General features: G+C 40.5%; 4 protein-coding genes across 4 annotated transcripts; 3 read left to right on the top strand and 1 right to left on the bottom strand.

Moving 5' to 3' along the window:
• Positions 1-8,445, bottom strand: tspan36 (tetraspanin 36). Its single transcript, XM_039804277.1, has 7 exons — positions 8,256-8,445; positions 4,693-4,884; positions 4,443-4,517; positions 4,229-4,324; positions 2,351-2,500; positions 1,934-2,017; positions 1-1,590 (listed from the first exon to the last, which is right to left on the bottom strand). Exons 1-7 carry the CDS (start codon positions 8,313-8,315, stop codon positions 1,510-1,512), a joined length of 738 nt encoding a protein of 245 aa, XP_039660211.1. The 5' UTR covers positions 8,316-8,445; the 3' UTR covers positions 1-1,509.
• A 2,425-nt stretch (positions 8,446-10,870) lies between these two features.
• Positions 10,871-11,755, top strand: LOC120559996 (protamine-like protein). The gene has a single exon (XM_039802079.1). The coding sequence runs from the start codon at positions 10,937-10,939 to the stop codon at positions 11,504-11,506; it is 570 nt and encodes a 189-aa protein (XP_039658013.1). The 5' UTR covers positions 10,871-10,936; the 3' UTR covers positions 11,507-11,755.
• A 3,394-nt stretch (positions 11,756-15,149) lies between these two features.
• Positions 15,150-18,668, top strand: mpeg1.1 (macrophage expressed 1, tandem duplicate 1). The gene is made up of 2 exons (XM_039804357.1): positions 15,150-15,662; positions 16,252-18,668. Exons 1-2 carry the CDS (start codon positions 15,213-15,215, stop codon positions 17,935-17,937), a joined length of 2,136 nt encoding a protein of 711 aa, XP_039660291.1. The 5' UTR covers positions 15,150-15,212; the 3' UTR covers positions 17,938-18,668.
• Positions 18,669-19,491: 823 nt separating this feature from the next.
• On the top strand, positions 19,492-22,887 carry prf1.5 (perforin 1.5). Its single transcript, XM_039803610.1, has 5 exons — positions 19,492-19,829; positions 20,187-20,462; positions 20,663-20,934; positions 21,428-21,569; positions 21,732-22,887. Exons 1-5 carry the CDS (start codon positions 19,806-19,808, stop codon positions 22,617-22,619), a joined length of 1,602 nt encoding a protein of 533 aa, XP_039659544.1. The 5' UTR covers positions 19,492-19,805; the 3' UTR covers positions 22,620-22,887.
• Positions 22,888-22,955: the final 68 nt, after the last annotated feature.

Below are 22,955 nucleotides of genomic sequence, written 5' to 3'. Positions count from 1 at the left end.
TTTAAAACATAAAAAAAAATCATATTTATTCCATTGTTTGAAAACAGACTTTCTACATTCATGCATTGTGTCCTTTATATTATAACTAATTTACTACCTCTGCAGCGAGTAAATATTAAAAGTTGTTTTTTTGGGGTCCCTTCACCGCCACAACTGCTGGTTTAGACCTTTAATTCAGAGCAGGTTCTTTTACACCCCCTGCAGGTCTTTCTTTGTTACTGCAACTACACTAACAAAAGTGTTGCAGTTGATGCTAATGGATATTTTTTCATTACAGAGGTTGGGACTGGCAGAAGGGGAAACAATTAGCTTGATACATGGTTGGTTTGACTGTATCATTAATAAAAAGAAAGGTCAAGAGATACTTTACATTTTAATTAAACTAATGGATTAGGTTAGTTAAAATCAACAGGTGATTTATCCTTTAATCTGTGCTCTGTGATGATTGATGACTATAATGAACCTGGACACAAGTTTACATTCCCAACCGTCAGTGGCAGATGGCCGCTCACCAAGACTCAGGGTCGGTCCGAAGTTTCTGCCTGTTAAAAGGAAGTTGCTTGCTCTTTGGTGGTGAAATTGTTGGGTCTTTGTAAATTGTAGAGTGTTGTCTAGACCTACTCTATTTGGAAAGTGTCCTGAGATAACTATTGTTAGGATTTGACACCATAAATAAAATTGAATTGAATTCTCAGTTATCTTTATGAACACTGACAAGACTTATGTAAGATGAACACTCCTATCTTCTGTATGTACGGCACTAAGGGCCTCTTTATCAGCAGAGTCAGGAGGTAAGACATGACGTGGGGCATGTTTAATGTTGTGCTCTGAATGTACACTCTGCAACTGTTTGCTGTGTCCTCCTAGTTTCATAATAACACATAATAATATGTGAGCAACTGTCAGCATGTCCTATCTATAAATATTTATTAATATGGTAAATTACAAAATGTTAAAAACACAAACAGTAAAATACAATAATGTGATATAACTGGACTGAACTCCAAATTATTGTGAAATGTTCACTTTTTTAATTTAGAAACACATAAACACAACCAAAGTCTATCTATGTAGAACTGTAGCTTAATTTAATACAGTTAACTGACCATAAAACTTATATATATATATATATATATATATATATATATATATATATATATATATGCATTATATATATAGGCATTAAACCGCTGTCCTTTCGTTTACAATCAATAAAGCTTAAAATATAGTTTGAAGTCAGACAGTACAGAAACCTTTGGCTACTCAAACATATGGAAAACGTTATCATAAACATTCAGCAAAAGTATTTAACAAGTCAGAGGAACATTTGTGCTGATTTCATATGTGGAGGAATGCTCTGGTAAGATCCACTTTAGATTGGGACAAGGTCTGCCACTTGTGTATACTTTATATGCCATTATCTAAATAAAACTTGTACACTGCTGAGTGAGTGGTCAGCTAACCTAGACAAGCAAAATGAGGAGGTGGTAGGTGGTTGCAGGAAGTGATTCAGGCATACAGAGGCTGGTAGCCGCTCCTCTGGCTGCCACTTTTACAGGTGATCACACATACACTCAGCATCCCAAAGAACTGCAACAGGAGAGATAAAGGTAATCAGAAACAAGCTCCTAAAATCACTTTTCTGCAGCTTCACGTGTTTAGTGATGGGACAAACTCAACTACTTTAGTTTCTATGTTTGAATAGATTATTCAACATATCACACAATTAGTGCTAGGGAAGGCACTCCAGCCACTTGGGAGGTACATGGCACGGAGGAGTATATTATGTAGCCCAGTATTCCTCCAAAATACACCAGCAATTGATGTGTCACTCACTGCACAGTCCCACTCTCATAGAGTAGGATTTACAGTAACACTCTACACAGCTGCTAAACTACAGTATATGTGTGAATGTGTATGTGACCGCCTTTACCTTGATGATGGCGAAGGCCAGAATGACCAGCATGGCGTAACCCAACACATCCTGTAGGAGGCGATCCAGCTTCGCCTCACAACCCTAAAATACATGCACAAGTACAGTGAGTGCACATACTGTACATGTACATTGAAAACTGTCTGTCTGAAATGTAGCTCTTGGGTTATTGCCACAGAGGTGGAAGATCATTTGATTTTGCAGATTTTATATTTTGAATCATCAAATCATTAAAAAAGCATACAATGTAAGATAGTTCAAGTTTCAAAGTATTCCCAAAGTCACAGGTGGAGAAGCAGTTAAAAGCATTTATGAAACAAAACCAAATAAACAGCTTACAATCCCAATCTAACCACATGTACACCCGACATGTTATTTAAAATCCAAAATAGGAAAGTGTGCTTCTGTATGATTTACCTGTATGTTAAGCAGGTCTGGTTGGTCCAGTCTGCCAGTGCACTGTGTGGTACTGTTTTTACAGCAGGACAGAGGCACTGTGTTGTTGTGGCTTCTAAACCAGGTAGTGTTGGACCAGCTGGTGTAATTCATGACACCACAGCACTGCAACTGCAAGGAGACAAAGAGAGAACAGGAGTAGGGGTAGTAGGAGAGTTAATATAGAACTCAAAAGAAAATATATATGACAGTGAAAAGGAGAAAAGGAAAGGGTGACCCTATATCATCAACCTTGTTGAGCGAGTTACAGAACACAAGTTATTTGAGATTGTGCGATGTGAGGCAGTCTTGTTTCTTCACACTTTCAATCAACCTGCTTTATCTTATACTATTACTGCATTTCCCAGAATGCCTTTTGATAGACTCAGAGGTGTGAATATGGTGTATTATGCCGTGTTCCATTTACCTTGGAACTCGGAAGCCGGAGCTGGGAATGACGTCATACACGAGTTGAATGCGTTCCATTTAAAAGTCGGATTTTCATTGTTTTTGTTAGCTCTAGCCCAGTTAGCTATTGTTAGCAATACCAGTTGATAACAACGCGTTACGCCGATTTTGTTGTGCATGCAAACACCGTAACAACATGTCCACAGATAGAAGTTGAACATGCCTGTGTGAACGAATGACAGAAGTGCTTATAACTTTATGTTACTGCAGCTTTCACAACTGTTGATACAGGGGGCAGCCATGTTGGATTTTGAACTCGGGCTACTGCGAGGTTGTCCGAGTTCTGAGCTCGGAAATCTGAGGTCAGGGGGCGTGTTTCCGACTTTGACCTCGGAAAATACGAGTTTTGAGGCATTAGGAGCAAGGGGGTAAACCAGCCTCCACAAAGCATAGCTCCTATGGAGCTATGTTGATGCTAACAAGCCATCACCCCTTAGCATACCATTGACTGCAATTCATTTTGGCATCACTTTGACAGCGAATAACTTTACATCTGAAGCATTTAAAGACTTTATTTGTCCACTGTTTATTTCTAAATAAACACCACAATGTATAAGAGGCTCCATTACCTTGTATCTCACGTTATGGCTCCATAGTAGACGTTTTTTGTAAAAAAAATAGGCGATAAATGATTGTGTCATAACCACGTGACTTACTGTCGCATAGTAGAGGAATTACCGTACAGTACAGGAGAAGCTTGCAGGCAGTTTCAACTTACATTAGCTGTTTAAGTTTAATTACTAATCTTAACTAACATTTCAGTTAGCAATAATTAGCCTGTGCCTATGTTATCTCCTTACATATACCTACGCTCTCCGTCTCTGCAAGATTGGGAATGATTGAGATTTCTCTTGGCACAGCTACCAGAAGACTTCCAACTTTCAGACACGTTGCTCACGTCACATCTACATCGGCAAGCTCAGTTTGCAGCTGCGCAGTAACACTCAGCCATCACCGGAAAAGTGCTTCTAATATACTTCACTGGTCTCCGTCCAGAGCGAAGGGATCTGTTGGTCCATTTCGTTTACTGTCTATGAGTAGGAGGATGTAGGTGGAGAGCGCAGTAGACGTTATTTTTATTTGTCTGTTTAGTAAATACCTCAACATTAGGGTAGGCTAGCATGAGCAACATAGCATGATATTTCTGACCATATACTGTGACATTGATATGTATGAAATACAAAATAAATCACCAACAAAAAATCTCTTTTTTACCTTTTCTTAAAAAGGTAAGAAAGAGAAAGAAAGACTGAGGATTGAATTGAAAGTACAAGAGAAGGAAATGAAAGCAAGCATGCGAGAGAGAATGCAAGCAAAGCAGAGGAGCTGGAAGAGAATGAAAGTACAACTGAGAAAACAAGCTATTTAAATAGAGTAGGATATAAAACCAACCTGAGCCTGCAGATAGTCAACAGCTTTGGTCTCTGGGTCCTGTCCATCATACTTTATGAAGACTTCATTCATAGAGCGCTCCAGGTCTGCGTTTATCTGAGCAGACACAGGACAAAAAAACACATTGTTGGCAGCTGTGTACTTTACTAATGAGCACACAAATTACTGTCAGCAGCAAACATTGCATGCCAGAGAACATGTATATGTGACTCACCTTGCCTTGGTAGATGAAGCTAAATACCAGAGCAGCCACTTCAGCTGCAAACATCCCCACGATGATCAGAAAGAACTGGAGGGGAAGAAAATTTGAGATACTGAATGAGTAAACTAGAGTGAAAGGATAAACAAAAGCTGAGGGGAAACAAAAATGAAACATGAAAAATTATGACTAACAGTGTAACTTGAAACAGTAATTGTTTGCAGATGCATTTTCACCTTCAGGCTACGCACACGCACACACTTACAAAGCTAAGGCCGACTTTGGACTCCCGGATTGTGGCGCAGCATCCCACCAGACCAAAAATGAACATCACCACGCTGATGGCGATGATGATAGCTGCTGGAACCAAAGTGTACTTGTCTTGAATGAAACTGTCAAAGTTGTCATAGCTCTTGATCACGTAGGCTCCGACGTAGGCCAACGCTGCTCCTGCAGCCTGCGAAGAGGAGAACGCATCATATGTTACACATCAAGGTGTTAATTCACAGTCGACAAGTTAGCAATATGGTTATGGTGGGAATAAACATTGAACACAGTTTCGATTATTATTAAAAGACATTAGTTTTCCCTTTTTTCGGTATATTGGGAATAATCAAACCTTAGCATATTTAGTTTTTCTCTCTGTGCTGTAGTTGAAAGTGTCATGTTCATATTCTGTAGTGTAAATTAAACAGCCAATCTCTCATCCACTCATTTATAACCTTTATTTATAAAGCGGTCATTTGTTTGGCAGCTTTAAAGCTAATCTGAAAAATCATCTAAAAATTCTCAGCAGTGCTCGCACACTGTCAGTTAATCATTCCTCAATACTTTGTCTCACTATTATTTTGTGTGTGTGTGTGTGTGTGTGTGTGTGTGTGTGTGTGTGTGTGTGTGTGTGTGTGTGTGTGTGTGTGAGAATGTGGGGGTTGTGTGCTGTGCACACTTGATCATGTTGTGTGTGTGTACCTGTAATATGAGATTTATTTTATTGCTATTTGTTATGTTCTTTTTTACTAACCGAGCATTGTTTGGTTTTTAAAAATTGTTATATTTGTGTTTTCTGTGGGACTACAGATGCAAATTAGCCTACGGCTAACTTTGGTGCAATGCATTATATGAGTACATTTATGTTTAAATTGCACACTGTCCCTTACAAATAAAATTTAAATTGAAATTGATCAGCTGCTTGTTGATGCACTAGCACAAAGATATTTGTTCTCCCATCATTATCTGCTGTGATGAACACAGGCTGTGAATGTCACTGATGGTCTGTCAGATGTGGATTAGGCATTAAGTCACACCATCATCACCACTTTTCTACAAATCATGCTTCAGCAGTGAGCTCACCGATCATAAGACTGCATGTATATGGGCCTTTTTTTGCGCATACACTTTACAGACAACTACAGAAACTTCAAGAACAGAGACAACAGTTAAGAAAACAACGGCACTAAAGTAATGATCTCATAATCAGCACTCTTGATTTCCCTTTGCCCTTTGAAACTCACTGTAGCAGACTTGATTTAAACTCCAATCTGCGCTAAAAGAAGGCCAGTAGTAGGGTGGGAAAAAGAACAATGGAACTGATTAGGTAAAGCTACATAAATAACACTTCAGAATTTAAACTGCAAATGAGATTATTTAATAATAATTGAACTTCCCTTCGAATAATAGCTGGAAAATGTGTGGCAAAAAGATGATGCCATTTCCCTTTATTACTTAAAGTCAGAAATCCCCCTTCATGTGACTGCAGATTAGCGTCTTTTTAAGTTTCACTTCCCCCGTACTAACGCAAGTTATAGACTATGCGTTTGTCTTTGTTAGTATGTGAGCATGTGTGTTTTGTGCGGCCTAACAATCAATTCATCCTCTACTTCAGCCTCATGACTCACTTCTCTTAATCACACCATAGTCACGGGATCCCTGTGGGGTAGTTACTCTACACCCAGCCAACCCTTCCCCTCCTCCGCTTACCCCTAATCTTTCCAGAAATTCTGATATTGTGCCTAACAAGCAGCACAAAGAGGCTTACACAATGTATAGTCCCCATGCACGGTGCCGCCTCTCTGGAATGTGAGAAACCTCTGAGGCGATGTCTCTTGATCAGATGTATTTAGCAGGTCCCTACTGTATCTTAGAACAGGTTCCAGGGGGCCGACACAATGTACGCAAATTATGCTTCAAACATTCTCAAAACATCGATCTTTTAAAATGATGATTTTCCACTTAAATCACGCACTTTTATTAGAAAAAAAAACTTTTTTTAATTACGCAATCCGATTTTATCGCAGGACCATTACACAAAATGGGAATATTCTAATTGTTTAGTGGAAATTTTAAACACATTTTCTGCAGGTTTGCTATAAAATAACAACCATCTTTTGAAACGTTGGGGTCTTCAGAAGACTTTTTGGTTTGGTACAATGTTTAGCTGCATAATATGATCTTGTAAAGACAGACCTGCCAGTGGGACAGGCGGGGTTTAAAAGGATAATTTATTATAGATATTGTTTTAATTATGAATAATAATACTCAATTCTCAAAAAGTCTCCCCTATGCCCAAGTTATTGTTAGCTTGTTTAAAATGTGTGCTTTCTCACAGTGTAAACCAGCACTGAGAGCCTTGAATGGCTTGATGAAATTCAGCAATGATGGTGAAGCTAATGATAAAAAACAAATCTAACTGGCACAGCTGGTGAATCAGAAGATGGATGCTCACTTTTAGATTCTAATACATTGACTTGGCTTGTTTAGTTTAGCAACTTTGACAGACTACCTAACTGAGCTGCAGCTGTTTGAGAAAACAGGACAAATCCAGATGTGTGTGATGCTTTGAGATACTGTATGTGTTTTACAAATGAGAGTTGAGCTCTCATTCAATTTTCACTGCTTTAACCCTACATGTGGCAGCACTTTGCCTGTGGTAGGAATGTGTTGGGGGTAAAGCCTAGCCGGTGAGAAAACAAGAACAGACTTTTTGATTTTGTAATATAGTGATGGGCGGAGGAATGCATGTGTCTCTACACACAGAGAAATAAAAAGCATTATACTGGAAAGAAAACTGAGAATAAGGAAGTGAAAAGTGGATGTGGATATTTGAATTGAAGAGATAAACCATGCCCATGTTTCCCCTTGTAAATACACAGGCACACAGGCCAGTTTTCTCTCACAGTAATCAAATTACACAGACATGCACAAATATTTACTGGGTCCCTTCAAAACCTATTACCTCTGGAGGAGACAGAGAGTTGACAACTGGGGAGAGACATGATGACGCAGCTAATATGAGACAACAAGATACAAAGCCAGGCAATGAACACTGGTCAAACTTTGATAATGAGTCAGAGTTCAAGCTGACTGACTGACAATGTCGCAGCTAAATCCGCTTAGTCAGTGATCCCACTGACCTCAGCTGGACTTAAATTCACATTATTGGGAAATGTTACTCATAGCCTTAAAGGAATCATTTGACTTAAAAAAAGAAAAAAAGATGTGACCTATATTAGGATACAGTAAAAATGAGGAAGTACAGTATAGCGATAGGGACTGTGCCGTCCAAAAATCTGGGGCAGGACCAGGACCAGGTCAAAACTCTGATTTCCAGGATGTAAATCTTAAAGCGCACATGACTAAATGGCTACACAATAATAATAATAATAATAATAATAATAATAATAATAATAATAGCCAATAGCAATGATTGACAGAAAAAGGCAAATCTGTACTATTGCAAAGACACACCAAAAACGTTTAATTTCTCCCTCTTATAAAGCCGCCAGTATGAATTCAAATCTCTGCAGGTGGAGAAATAACACCGCGCCTTACCCAAAATATCAAGCTGAGGAGGAGGAGGACGGTCTTGGAGGTGAATATCCCGCAGTCCATCTTGTCTGGCGGTGATGAAAGGATTGAAGAAGGACTGTGGAGTCGCTGCGGTACAGTTTTGTGGTATCGCAGAGCTGGTTCTCCTGCTGTTTTGGTCACAAGTTTTCTCGGTCTGTCTGGCTGCAGTGACTGTGAGATCACATGAGAACAGAGCCCCGCCCCCCCCCCCGAGGCTACATCACACATACCCCTCCCACACAGAAGAGGGGAAACAATCCCACATAACAAGTAATACAACGGACTTCAATGAGAAAACTAGACGATAATAGTCCCCTCTTTTGCCCATCAGTAGTTCAGAGCAACGATCTCATATGAGGAACACAAAAAAAACACAGTGGAAAATTACTGCTACTAAACAATGGTTATTAACATTACTTCCATAGGGGGATATGGGGCCTTCTACTGTATCTGATGAAGTGAATGCCTTAGTTGCATCACAGTGGCACTGTGATTTAATCCACTGACACATTTAACTCACGTTACTAGTTATTATGGAGGTAACTGCCGCTCTTTACCATATACTTTTCAAACCACAACAGCGAATAATCTAAAAGCAGTCACTTGTAAGTGAAATATGTACAACATTCCTTACTTGTTCATTCACAAGTGCTGGTAGAAATGGAAACCCCCACAAAATGTTCAGTAACTCTTTGCTCAAGTAAAGTTTTGGTTTAATTATGGGGACAACATGTCAGTCACAACAAAATCTGATCCAAGCTGTATACAGAGTAGTGATAAAGAAGGTTAAAAGGGCGTTCCCAATTGAGATTATTACAACTTTATCTGATATGTTTGCTTCAGTCTCTGTTCTCCACTCCAGCCCAGTGTATCTACACTCCTCGTCTACAGGGAAATGACACATTCACTGACAAGCCATTTAAAACCATAACTGCATTTTTTTCTTCAAGCTAATTTTACTCACTCTGTTGTACTATGGTCTGTATGTGTGTGTGCGTGTGTGTGTGTGTGTGTGTGTGTGTGTGTGTGTGTGTGTTTGTGTGTTTGTGTGTGTGTGTGTGTGTGTTGTGTGCGCGCGCGCAAAACAGGAGGAGGCGCTATCAGTGCACTGCAGATGGCAGGACTACATTTGTCAACCTTCTCCCTCCCTCCCCCCTCCTTTTAAGATCAAGTTTGCTTTTCCAGCTCAATGTCAAATGCAATTCAAAGTGCTTTAAAGGCACAATCTGCCTGAATTTAAGGACTAACACAACAAATGAATTGGTCATTAATGTTATCTACTGATTTGTTCAATCAAAATCAATAATGTTTATGCTGTTTATGCAAACACATCAGAAAAAACAGCATTTATAATAATAATAATAATAATCACAAACAAGTTTTTTCATCAATACGTCAAACTATTGAATTTTATAATCCATGTGAAAATACCTGTAATTTGGTCAAGATTAGATTACTGATTGTGCACACAAAAAACAAAACAAATAATATGGAGTAAATCCTACTTTATGTTTGAAATCTGACTGAACTTCATATTTCAAATAATCCTTAACACTAACCCACTATACTGGAGTATTTTGTGCTGTTCATTTACCAAAAGAACAGACTGAAGAAATGCAGTCAGATGAAATACACTATGTTGCCATTGCTTCATTAATGCCTTTGCACTTGAATTATATATGCAGAGGATGTTGCTGTTAACAACGCAATGGAATAATTACGTTTTCTTTATGGCATCATGTCCTATAAAATGTTTAAAGTGATTGTCAAACATAGACTGGCACTGTAATGCGATCAAACTGGTTTGAAATATATGCATGCATACTAATACAAATGCATCCATCACTGGTCATTTCATAAAGAGAGGGAAAAGTTCAAAAAGACCCGGGAAATTAATCTTAAATTCGTTTTTCTTGCCGCTCCACTGATAACTCTTATTCTGGCTGAGGCCCATCTCCCTCCACAGAGGAGACAGTAGCCCACAGTAATATTTAGCCTATATAACATATTATGACATAAAACGTCATTTTCTATTAAGCTATTTAGCTTTTTTTCCCATCTCGCATTTTCATTACAACTGTCCTGCCTCTGCATTTCAGGAGTTTATATCTATGCTGAGTACACGGTGGTGGTGGGTCTGCAAGGCAACTGTGTTTCTTTGGTCATCTTTAAATGAATTCAATTGGCAAAAACGGCTGAAATAAAACCAGGTTTTGGAGCCAGTATATCAGACATATTACTATTTAAGCTTATTTAATTATAGAAGTCTGTACTTGTTTGTTTAGAGGGTTTAACCTTGTTAAAATGTTCAAAATGCACGCCTCAAATTACGCTTCACAGCTGTCAGCCTGTGATTACACAACAGACTTTAATATATTTTATTAATTAAAAATACTGTTATAGACAGTTAAGATTACGCCTATTCATATGCTTTGCTTTTTATATGGATATTCAATATTTTACGCAGGGGTTTTAAAGAATAATCCAGCTGGAGAAAACACAAATTTGATCAAGTTTGATTGACAGAGAAGAGGCGCGCTGTGGTGGCGAGGCTCACTCTACACGGTTCTCACCGGGGCTTTATAAAGCGTGAAGCTGCCAAGAGGGCAAGCAGAGATAACTAGTCTTCTCAGTCTCTTGATCCTGACATCATCGCTAATACAATGTCTTCTGCTGTGAGTGCTTTGCCCTCGGCGGCTCAGGCCAAATCTCCCAAGAAGAGAGCCAAGTCTCAGAGGAAGAAGACGGGTCCTACAGTGTCACAGCTGATACTGAAGGCTGCATCCGCGTCCACAGAGCGCGGCGGCGTGTCCCTGGCAGCCCTGAAGAAGGCGTTGAAGGCCGGAGGATACGATGTGGTGAAGAACAAAGCCAGAATCCTCATGGCCATCAGACGCTTGGTGGCCAGCAAATCCCTTCTCCGAACCAAGGGCACCGGGGCCTCCGGTTCCTTTAAGCTGAACAAGAAGCCCCCCACACCTAGGAAGAAGAAGGTGGTGAAGAAGAAAAAGCCAAAGGTGAAAAAGGTCAAGAAGGCCAGCCCCAAGAAAGCAGCCGGAGGTGCGACTCCAGCAGCCAAGAAGTCACCTAAGAAAAGAAAGAGTAAAGCAAAGAGTCCGAAGAAAGCAAAGAGGCCCGCTGCGGCCAAGAAACCCATGAAGCCAAAGAGTCCTAGCAAGATCAAAAGCAGGATGGCCAAGTCTACCAGGACCAGGGCTGCTGCCAAGAAGTGAAAACTCTCTTAATGAACACTGAATTAGACTAAACGCCTTTCTGGCGACGCTTGACTCGTCTAACGTGTGGCCCAAAATTCTGCCTTCATTCCGAAAACTTGAGCTTGCTTTACCTATTTTACAGTTTTTCTATAATGGAAAAACACTAAACCTGCTGTTGTGACACATCTTTCTCTGACACCATATGCCATGGTTTGTAAAGAATTGGATTTAGCAATTGTAAAAAAATAATAAACCTATTTTAATGTATAGTGTGTCGTGTGATTTTTTTAATCTCAGTTATGAAAAAAAAAACTTTGACAAACTGGATATAGCTTATAACATTTTATATTACATTTTTTATACAAGAACTATCTGGGTAAGAATGTCTGCTGTAGACAATATAAAACGGAGAAAAATAAAACGTAATTGAGCCTTTACAAGTGAATTATTTACTTATTAATATTATGTTGTTATTCAGCACCACTGACTTCAGTATTTCAGAAATATAAGTATTCTGTGGTTAAGTGACCATGGCATGTAACTACACTACTTTCTGTTATTAACAATCCCACAGTGCAATGTGGGGAATTACCATTGTGCGTCTCTACAGCTGCCAGTAACAGAGGTGTATAGTCCAGGTGCCAGAAAGTAGAAATCCTGTCCAGCAGCTGTCCCAACCATCACTAAACCAGCTCCTCTACCAGGTAGATGAGCTCGTTAGTGAAAACACCTGTTCTAGATGTAGAGGCAGATCCAAAAACATGGCAGGATTTTTACTTTCTGGCACCTGGACTATACACGTCTGAATTTCAGTATTTGTGATGGTAGTTTTGTAAAGTAGATTAGAATTGTATTCTAAAGTACAGTTGCTGATATTTTAATTTGAAAAGTCTGTGTAGTGCATCCATGTCTCGTTTGGAAACTACTGTATACCGTCTAAGATGTGTTGGCTGCTGAACAGACGTGTATAGTCCAGGTGCCAGAAAGTAAAAATCCTGCCATGTTTTTGGATCTGCCTCTACATCTAGAACAGGTGTTTTCACTAACGAGCTCATCTACCTGGTAGAGGAGCTGGTTTAGTGATGGTTGGGACAGCTGCTGGACAGGATTTCTACTTTCTGGCACCTGGACTATACACCTCTGGCCAGTAAGGACGCAGAATGATGATGATTAGTATTCCAAAATCTGCATTTACTGCTCACTATTGAGTGTCCATCATATAGGGAGCAGTGGCTGAGTGAAAAGGGGGGTGATTTAGGACACAGCGTTGATTTGCCTGATTTACAGTGACGCAGAAGAACGCGCGGGACGTTTTGAAGTGGTGCTTTTACGCACCGTTACGCACGGGGACCATGGCGTCCAGCACTGTGTATCCACACACATTTGAACACAAAGTATTTGTTGTGTGGCGGACACAAAAAGCTATTGTGGTCACAAATGATCTTGAATAAAACGTGTTTATGCGTTACACTTAGGCTACATGAAAGAAAAACGCTATCTGACTATGCGTTACAGTAGCATCGACTTTTGTCGCCAACAGTCAGATAGATGCTGAGAAAGAGAAAGTTTGTTGAACCTGGATTCGAAACACTGTACTACACAATTTGTAATGTTTTTGTTTGTACCAGTTTGAATTGTGTACTCATGTCCAGCCTGGTCTTAACACGGCAGCTGGTGACACACTGTATAGTTTTTATACAGTCTATGGGTGACACTCGCCAGCAGCTTGCCAAAGGCAGCTAATCATCACAGTGAGGCTTGACGGGCGTGACGAGCCGTGTTCGCTGTCCTCTTATCTCCAGCAGAAAAACCACATGCCAGGGTTTCAGTGTGGGTGAAGCGATCATCTGACCGGCGGACGAGTATAATACAATCCTTATCCAAGGTTATGATGGAAGTTAGGCGACAGATGAAATAGTGTTTACTTTGAGTGAGTTTGGGATGAGAATAGCTCCAGGTGAACAGGCAGGTGGTATTTCATCTATAAATTCACATAAAAAGAAAGTGAGAACAAGCTTGACAAAAGCATGATCTATATTCATACGAGCCTTAATGATACTATATGTTGGAGTAATGAAGTCTTGAATCCGTAAAGTGAAGGTATGTTGTGAATCACACAGCTGAAGAGTTCATCAGCTGTTTAGTTTCGTGTTGCCACCTACTGGCCGGGTTTAGTCATCATTAAGAAGTGGCAACCGCAGCTGGCCGGAAAGGTTCACCTCAGGTCAGGTTGCATTATGGTCATATTTTACTTTAGGTAAAATGTGGCAACCGTGGAGCAATTAAAAATAAATAAATACGATGTTCTCCTTGTGTGCAACCCAAATTTAACTTTTTCCATAAAAACTTAAATATACACAATTTGTCAAATTGAATTCGATATTTTATCTAGATGTGTGAGGATAGTCAAAATGACAAGTACTAATGTAAACTAGAAAAGTTTCTGTGAGTCTATTAATTACACTAAAAATACAAATACGCAATATATTGAAAACGTTAGCACTGAATAAATCAATAAACAAAGAAGTAACAACAAGTAGTAGCAAACAAGTAGTGCAGTTACATGTATCTTAATGTTTTTAAAAACGTATTTTCTTACATTTGAGTTATTTTTGTACTGGTATTTTTTATCGATAGACCAGTTATTTAGTCACTTGTAACAAGAACCAGTTTTTCAACAAGCTTGTAGGCCTACTTATTACTTTATACAGTGTATTGTTGAGTCTTATCACCTGTGATCCTGTCAGTTTAAACATGTTTCAGAAGTGGGATGTGGGAGGAGTGCGGCCTGATAAGTGTGAGCATTATTGATTTATGCCATGCCACGTATTAACCTAAAATATACAATGACAAAAAAGGAAAACTCCCCATGCGTGATATAATACAAAACTTATATTACTTATATTGTTCTAAATGTTGCATTTATTGTAATTATGATTCTAAGTGTATTCCTACATATATTGTGTTTACTTTGTACTTGTAGTTTGCCTAACATTTAATCTGAGGCTTGATGTTGGGTGTTGACTCAGACATTCTCCGGACATTCCCAGTGACATATACTCATGTGACTGTTCACAAACATGTGAAAACACAACCACTTCCTTTTAGGTATATGTTGTTTTTAATATCTGCTTTCTGTTCCCTTTATTAAGAGGATGTTTGTGAACAATTGTATCTTTACTTTTTATTCAGAAACACAAAAACTATGTAAAGCAGAGCATTTATCAACCAAAGCAGTCTGGTCTGCTCTGTTTATGTTAAGCTTAAGTTTAGTTTCCCCTTTTCCTCAACCATCCTTTTGTGTGCAGAGAGAGAGAGATAAACTAACTGAGAAATCACATCTTTAAATCACTTGAATGTTTAGATAATATAAATCACAGTAATTGCAGTAATATACAACACAGGTTTGGCTCTTATTGCTGGTTTTAGAATATTGCCTTTAAATATGGTTATATTAATCTTTGAAGGTATTTTTTAAGGTATTCAGGTAAAATTCCATTCCAGCCAGCAGAGTTCTCCTTTCTGTTAATAAGTAGCCTGGAGTATATATACTTTGGGATTAAAAAAAAAAAGCAGACTTGCAAATGAAAGTAAAACTTCATCCTCCCCCACCAGTTCTTAAACTGGATGTTCCTGTTTATCATATGATAAACTGCATAAGAGAAGGAGGAACTTGTCACGAACCCTATATACAGTCGTCTTAGCTCTTTCTGACAGAGTCATCATGAAGGCAGCAGTGACCCTCCTGGCTCTCTCTCTCCTTAATGTCAGCTTCTCTGTCCCTATTAGCCGCCCCACCAACTGGCTCAGACAATGCCGTGCCTCCACCAACCTCTCCATCACAGCACTGGAGGTGCTGCCGGGCGGAGGCTGGGACAACCTGCGGAACATGGATACGGGTCGAGTCATGAACCTCAGCTACTTCCAGTGCCAGACCACTGAGGACGGGCTCTACCTCATCCCTGATGAGGTGTTTGTCATCCCCCACAAGGAGACGGGTGTGGAGACAAACTCAGAGATAATCAGCTCCTGGCTGGAGCAGAAAAGCTCTACATCTTACGGCATAAATGCTGACATATCATTCCTCTCGGTGCTGAATGGCAAATTTTCTACAGAGAACCAGAGGATGAAAACCCATCAAGTCAAAGACTCTTCAACTACAGCCAGAGTGCAAGTAAGTTTCTATTTTACATAGTTTGGATGAATAAACGGCACATATAGTTGTGGCAGTGGTTGTGAATGCAAAGCTAAAATACTCTTTTATTATTAAATATTTTGTTTATGTATGAAAAATTACTACTCTACCATGGATCATGTATACATTTGGTTGATAAAAATGTTGATTGATTTTATCTATTTATAGGTCTATTTACCATAGACCGTGCACATTACACAGTAAATTTGCCAGTGTGAGTCAGGAGGCTATTTATTATGTGTAGTTCCTGGACAGATTAGATTAGATTCAACTTTATTGTCACTGTGCAGAGTACAAGTACAAAGACAACAAAATGCAGTTTGCGTCTAACCAGAAGTGCAAAAAGCGCAATGTGGTATACAAAGTATAGGTGGTGCAGAGGCAGGACAAGAAATATATTGCAGTGTTATAAGAGCAGAATCAATATGGCAATATGAACAATGTATGAACAACCTGATGTTACAGATGTCACCTTAAATAGTAAATTAAGAAAAGGAATACAACATTAAAAGGCTGAAATAAAAATAAACTATAACATAATGACATTTCATATTTTTCTTTTAAAAAGGTCCGTAACTTCATCTACACGGTTAAGGCTTATCCAGACTTCACTCTGGATACACGTTTTGCTCAACAAGCCAAAGAGATAGCCAATGCTATTGAAAACAACCAAACAAGGAACGCAGCTTATCTCTCAGAGAAGATGGTGCTGGACTATGGAACCCATGTTATCACTAGTGTCGATGCTGGGGCTACTTTGGTGCAGGAAGACTATCTCCGTTCTTCATATGTATCGGACGGTTTATCAGAAAGTTCCTCTATCAAAGCACAGGCAGGCCTTAACTTTTTTGACAAACTCAAGTTTGACATAAGCAGTCAAAGTACCCAACAGAGCTCATCACTTCAAACATATCAGTCCAATATTCAGTACTCTCTTATCCAAAGCCATGGTGGCGGCACACCTTTCTATCCTGGCATCACTCTGCAGAAGTGGCAGGAAAGTACCAGGAACAACCTGGTTGCTATTGATAGGTCAGGATTTCCCCTACACCACTTCATAAACATCAACAATTTCCCTGATCTGCCACAGCCTACAGTTGGCAAAGTGGCTGTTGCAGTGAGTCAGGCCATAGAGCGGTACTACAAGGTCAACACGCGACCTGGATGTGTCGATGTCAGCTCCAAGAACTTCAACTTCCAAGCCAACATTGATGACGCATCCTGCGAGGGCCCCGCTACCAACCTCAGTTTTGGTGGTGTCTACCAAGAGTGCACTCATTTAAGCCCAGATGCAGGCCCACTATGTGATGTCCTGGCCCAGAAAAACCCTGAAACAGGGGCCTTCTCCTGTCGTTCGCCTTACTCTGCCACCTTACTGAGATCAGAAGTCAGACAGCAGGGTTACACATCCTACGATTGCCACAATGAACGCTATAGATGTGGGTTTTTGGGCCTTTCACATTGCAATCGTCAAGTGTGTCAGGACAACTACCACGTTCGCTCTGCTCGCATCGACACCTTCTGGTGCTCTGTAAGCGGAGAGGCCCCAGACAACTCAGGGTATCTGTTTGGAGGCATATACAGCACCTCTCTCTTGAACCCCCTCACCAAAGCCAAAAGCTGCCCCCCAAACTTCATTCCCGTAAAATTTCTCTCAGATGGCCAAGTGATCTGTGTGAGTAACGACTATGAAACTGGCAGCAGATACGCTGTACCATTCGGAGGCCTCTTCAGTTGTCAGTCAAACAACCCGCTGGCAGGGAATCAACGTCGCTGCCCTCCTAAGTTCAGTCAGCACCTTGCATCAGTGAGTGATGGCTGTGAAATTCTTTACTGTGTCCAGTCAGGACTGTTCACAGGTGGGCAGCTGCTTCCGATCCATCTGCCACCTTTCACTAAACCTCCACTTGTCAGCATGCAATCCACAAACACAGTTATGGTGATGACAGAAGGAGATAAGAGCTGGGTCAGAGTGGGGCAGACCAAGGCGTGGAAACTGGCACAACCAGAGGAAATCCAGGCAATGTTACGGAAGATTAACCCAGAATCGAGTCAGATGTCTAGTGGTGAAAAGGCAGGGGTAGCATTCGGGGTGATGGGTATGATGGTGCTGGTGGTCATAGCGGCAGTTCTTCTGGTGAAGAGGAAGAGGAGGCCGTCTGGGTTTTTGCCAGCTAGAGGCTATGAGGCAATAGGTGGTGAGGTTGACCGTGATGAAGAAGGAGAGAGGGAAGCACAACAAGCTGAGGCTTAAAGGCTTGGCACGCAGAGACGGAAATGTATCTGGTGTGTCAGATTTTGTTACCAACTTCCTTGTTGATTGTCACCTCAGAAATCACTGTCATGCATCTTACAGGGGTGGACTTTTTTGTATGTTTAAGGGCTTCTAGTTTGAATCAGTTGAACGTATTATTCTTTTGAATCGTCTATGAAAGCAATTCACATTTTAACAACTGCTATGGAAAATAAATGTAATTATTTTAACAGTACATTTATTGGTAGACATTTTTTTCCTAGTAACGTGTTCTTTAAGCCGTTGCTTAGCATAAGTAAACTTTGTATTATGCGTATTAAAAACTTTATCATATTATGTCTGATCTAAGAAACAACAATCTGCCTTTGAAATCACCAAATGGCACGAAGCAGAGGTGCTTTCCAAGGCAACAGAGAATCAATACTGCCCTCATGAGGCCAAGATGCATTATGTCATGTAGTATATAAACCCATTTAAGAACCTGCAGGCTTTGTACCTAGTACCATTCACAAAACATGCTGTTAATACATATTATTTAGATAGTTGATTCACTTTTGGTGAAGCCTTTTTTTTCCTGAATATATTAATAAAAGAAGCGTTAGATTGGGGATTATGTTTTGTGCTTAACTTTTTGTATCACGCCACTGAAACTGACAGGATTTATAAATGTCAATGTCAATTAAACTCTTCTGCACTGTACTTAAATTCTAATAAAAGTAATGTAAAACAATTCAATGGATCGATGTCTTCATGTACAGTATATATTATGTTTATGATTGGTATGTCTCTTTTCCTATAAGAAACACCCTAAATTCTTTAAAGAAATGCCTTGGCCAGCGGTCACTTAAGCAAAGTAATCAGTTAATCAGTCTTGTAACAGATCTGCGCTGAGTATTCAACTTTTTTAATCTTGCAAGCTTAACAAAAAAGTTATATCTTTGAGCTAAACTCAAACACATCATGACAGAAATCATATTTACACTGCAGTGTTGAGGTCAGTACAAAATACAAAATCATTCTGTAAGCAAGCATAAGTCTGTAAACGTGGCACCAAAGCACATACTGGTTCTCAGAATAAAACGTTGACTAAAACCTCTCGCACAGAGACACCTTTATTTTAAAACCACCAACATTCCACCCACATCCAGAAATAGACAATGGCAAAACTGACCTCATGATGTTGGTAAGGTTATCAGTACATTAGTACAGTACCTCAGACATTATATACACAAAATCACAGTCACTCCAGACAGACAGACACATATGTACTGTACATTCCCATGCATGTACATACACAAAGCAATTTCCTGTAAAGAGTGCTCATACCAATGTGCATCTTTTCTCTCGTGAGTCTCCCTCCCCCACATATGCACATGCACACAAAACATACACAGCTGTGAAGGATTCATAGAGCTGGGTCATGAACATGAAAACAAACCCACTCATGCTGAGGAAATTGTCAAGGCCTGGGGGGGGAAGAGAGAGAGAGAGAGAGAGAGAGAGAGAGAGAGAGAGAGAGAGAGAGAGAGAGAGAGACACACACAACGCTGAAGCACCGGAACTCCCTCCTTGGTCTTTTTCATAGGGCAGAGGACGGACAAAAGAGTGCACCCAGGCTTTCAGCACAGTTGGCCAGTAAAGCCAAAGCTTTCTCAACCGTGATTTCATTTCCAGCAGGATCAAGAATTTAGTCAGTTTGCATTTCATCTTTTTGACGGTGAGCTGCGCCATCGATGGGGTTAGTAAAAAGAGGGAGGCACAACAAATGTGTTTGTCTTGGCTGTTAAAAGCTCCAAGTGGTATTTCAGTAGGCAGAGAAAGCTACAGCCTGGCAACTCCTAAAAGAAGACGAGGACACACCCTGAAGGATGATATATAGAATACAGACCAAGGTAAGAGTGCATGTCTATGTTGTATTGTATGTCTCTGTTGTGCATGTTTTCACAGTTGACACAACATCTGTGGCAGGATTACTCCAGTTTATAAAGCAGAGAGGATTAGGAGCTCATCTGCATTTACTATGTGACAGACATAACTCATCAGATAGTTTGCATACTAGCAACAACCCAGCAGTCTGCTCACTGGTAAACCTATGGAAATTAGTTTAAGTACAAGGCAAAAAAATGCAACTGCCTACAATGGGCTTTATATCAGACACTAGTTTCATGTTTACGAGAGTATTTAAGAAGCAATCATTAAAATATAGACTTTACTGACTTCTTTCTCACCCTCTGTGTTGTTACATTTAGGTAACCATGCAAGCTGGAGGATCCCAAAGGAGCAACGTTGGGCTGTTTATATTGGGTTTACTGGTCATGTTGGAGGTCTGCAGGGTCCATGGCTGTCGAGTTGGCTCAGGGTTAGAGTGTGAGAAAGCCCCTTTTGTCCCGGGCCACAACCTGGCAGGGGAGGGTTTCGATGTGGTGCGGATGCGTCGAACGGGGGCATATGTCATCAATGTCAAAGCTCACCTGGCTGACAACCACACCTGTACACTCTGTCCGAACCGCTTCCAAAAAGGACAGGTGAAAACTGTAACACTCACTCTTATCCATTGTTTCTTCAATGTCAAAATTCCCTTAACTTAATTCCATCCAAACTACTTTTTCTCTTTTTGCTCCTCCTGCCCTGTGTTTTTCCTCCTTCTGTACTATTCCACACTTCCTATAACTATTTTCTTCCTCCACCTGCTTCCCAATCAACATCCTGCCTCTTCTCTCCTCAGATTCAGAGGCTCCCAGCTGCGGTGCTCGACTGGCGTCCCTTCAGCCGCTGCAGCAAGCAGCTTTCTAGTGCCCTCCACCACTCTGTGGATTCTCTGCTGCGTAGCTCCAACTCCCTGGTTAACAACAACTGGGGCCTGGGCTTGAGTTTAGAAAATATTGGCAAGGCAGTGCTAGGAGGAAGCCGCTCAGACTTGGCCAAGTTTGCTCGGTCGCAGCACAGCGTGGACAAGGCCACTTTTGCCATCCATGAAATCAGTTGCACCTACTACAGGTAAAGAGGAGTGTGCTTGTAAAAATTGTGCTTTGTAATCATATGTAATTGGCTGATTGATGTAGAATTACTAGGATTATTACATTAATCAGACTGATAGTCTGCACTAAAAACACATTCTTATGATGAGGCAAATGGATTTGAATAAAGTATTGTTCCATCTATATCTAGTTTTGTTATAACTGGATATTGAGGATAAGTATGGATATTATTGTGGATATGCCAGTTGCAAAATTATTATAGTAATTGCTATGTGCACATACTAGCTCATTTTGCTGGCATCCAATGCATTTAAAGAATGCAAATGTATAATTAAAATATATAGGTCACAGATGTGTGCAGTTTTTTTGGTCGTTTTCTTAGAAAAAAACAGACTTTGGGAAAGTTACAACAGCTTATGGTGAAACCTTATGGTGAACTTGACTGTATATTGTTTGTCACATAAGCGTGAAGATTCTATTCTCATTGCTCCACCTGCCTTTTGTTTTTCCAGCTACAGGCTGGCTGATCACCCCCAGCTGAGCACAGAGTTCACAAAGCATCTGAAAAGACTCCCACAGAGCTTAAATACGAGCCAGAACAGAGCCCTATATAGACGGCTGATAGACACCTACGGAACACACTACATACACCAGGTCAGGTGGTTGACAGTGCTCTTTTACATGTCTTTTTGATATAGCTTAACGAGTGAAAAATAATCCTGAATATTATGACGTAGGGAAGAATGATGAATCGTGTTACTGATAGGCCAAAAGGAAGTTTTCAGCCTTCATTTTATTATTTGTTCCATCTCTTAGGTCCAGCTTGGTGGTAAGGTGAGGCGAATCACTGCATTCAGGACCTGCCTGGCCACGCTGAAGGGTTTCTCCGAGTCAGACATAAAAAACTGCTTGAATGTTGAACTCCGAATGGCTCTTGGTTTCCTCCCTGGCAATGCATCCTTCTCCAACAAGTGCGAGAACCTCCTGAAGGGTAACATGAGCATGGGCTTCTACCAAGGCTTCATGACCCATAAGATTGAGGTTATTGGAGGGGAGAGGTACTTCCCCGACATCCTCTACCAGGAGGACCCATCTGAAGCGTACCAGAGCTGGATGAACAGCCTCCACGACAACCCTGATGTGGTTTCTTACGGCATCTTCCCTTTGCATCATCTAGTGGAGGACTCACAGATCAGTGCTAATCTGAGAAGCACTGTCACAGAGTATATTAAAGATAACCAGCTGCAGGAGGACCAGGTCCGTCTTAAGAACTGCTCCCCAACCGCCAACCTGGACCATAACTGCTGTCCTCTGCGGGCTGGCAGAGGAACTCTCAGACTGGAGATCCACAGAGCTGCAGGTCTGAGGGCGGACACCTTCACCAAAACGGACGCCTACGTGAAGATCTTCTACAACGGCATGTACGAGGAGACCAATACGGTGATGGACAACAATGACCCGGAGTGGAACGTGACTTATGGCTTTGGATCGGTGGAACTGGGTCAGGCGTTGAGGTTTGAAGTCTGGGATCGAGATGTGCTTTACAATGACGTAGCGGGTAGATGTGTGGTCTTCCCCGAGCGAGGAACTCACTCGCTTAGCTGTCAGCTGAGCAAAGGAGTTCTCTATTTCACCTACACCGTCAAATGTGATGCTCACTTGACAGGATTCAGGTGTGGACGATACTCCCCTAACGCTGAGTAGATTAGATTACAACATGTTAATGTAGATTTCAGCAGTTTCTTCATGCATAATTTTAAACTTTCAAGTAGCAGATTTTTCAGCAAGAGCTAGTAAGCTGTCATTTCCCATTTTAACCAGACTGTAAAAATAGTGAACGCAGCAGCAGTGACGTCACACATTGGTTTGTGGACTATTGTTTCTAACACGGATGTATAGTAATAATGGCGAACAATATTTCAGTATTAACTAACCAAAGTATAATATAATAAAGTAATTTTGATGTAGGATATTTACTGTTGTCACCTTGAATTGTATTAAGTCTGATGCAATGACATAACGCATTCATAACCACAAGGG

The sequence above is a fragment of the Perca fluviatilis genome, chromosome 6 (assembly GCF_010015445.1).
Source record: "Perca fluviatilis chromosome 6, GENO_Pfluv_1.0, whole genome shotgun sequence".
Classification (NCBI taxonomy): Eukaryota; Metazoa; Chordata; class Actinopteri; order Perciformes; family Percidae; genus Perca; species Perca fluviatilis.
The sequence above is the reverse complement of the archived record's forward strand: the minus strand, read 5'-3'. Positions and strand labels throughout refer to the sequence as shown.

Coding starts and splice junctions, on each gene's coding strand:
- tspan36 (XM_039804277.1), bottom strand. CDS start 8,315: ATGGACTGCGGGATATTCACCTCCAAGACCGTCCTCCTCCTCCTCAGC. Junction 4,885..8,255: donor TCCTCAGCTTGATATTTTGG/GTAAGGCGCGGT, acceptor TCCTCTTCGCAG/GCTGCAGGAGCAGCGTTGGC. Junction 1,591..1,933: donor TGGCCTTCGCCATCATCAAG/GTAAAGGCGGTC, acceptor CTCCTGTTGCAG/TTCTTTGGGATGCTGAGTGT.
- LOC120559996 (XM_039802079.1), top strand. CDS start 10,937: ATGTCTTCTGCTGTGAGTGCTTTGCCCTCGGCGGCTCAGGCCAAATCT.
- mpeg1.1 (XM_039804357.1), top strand. CDS start 15,213: ATGAAGGCAGCAGTGACCCTCCTGGCTCTCTCTCTCCTTAATGTCAGC. Junction 15,663..16,251: donor CAACTACAGCCAGAGTGCAA/GTAAGTTTCTAT, acceptor TCTTTTAAAAAG/GTCCGTAACTTCATCTACAC.
- prf1.5 (XM_039803610.1), top strand. CDS start 19,806: ATGATATATAGAATACAGACCAAG. Junction 19,830..20,186: donor TATATAGAATACAGACCAAG/GTAAGAGTGCAT, acceptor TGTTACATTTAG/GTAACCATGCAAGCTGGAGG. Junction 20,935..21,427: donor ATCAGTTGCACCTACTACAG/GTAAAGAGGAGT, acceptor TTGTTTTTCCAG/CTACAGGCTGGCTGATCACC.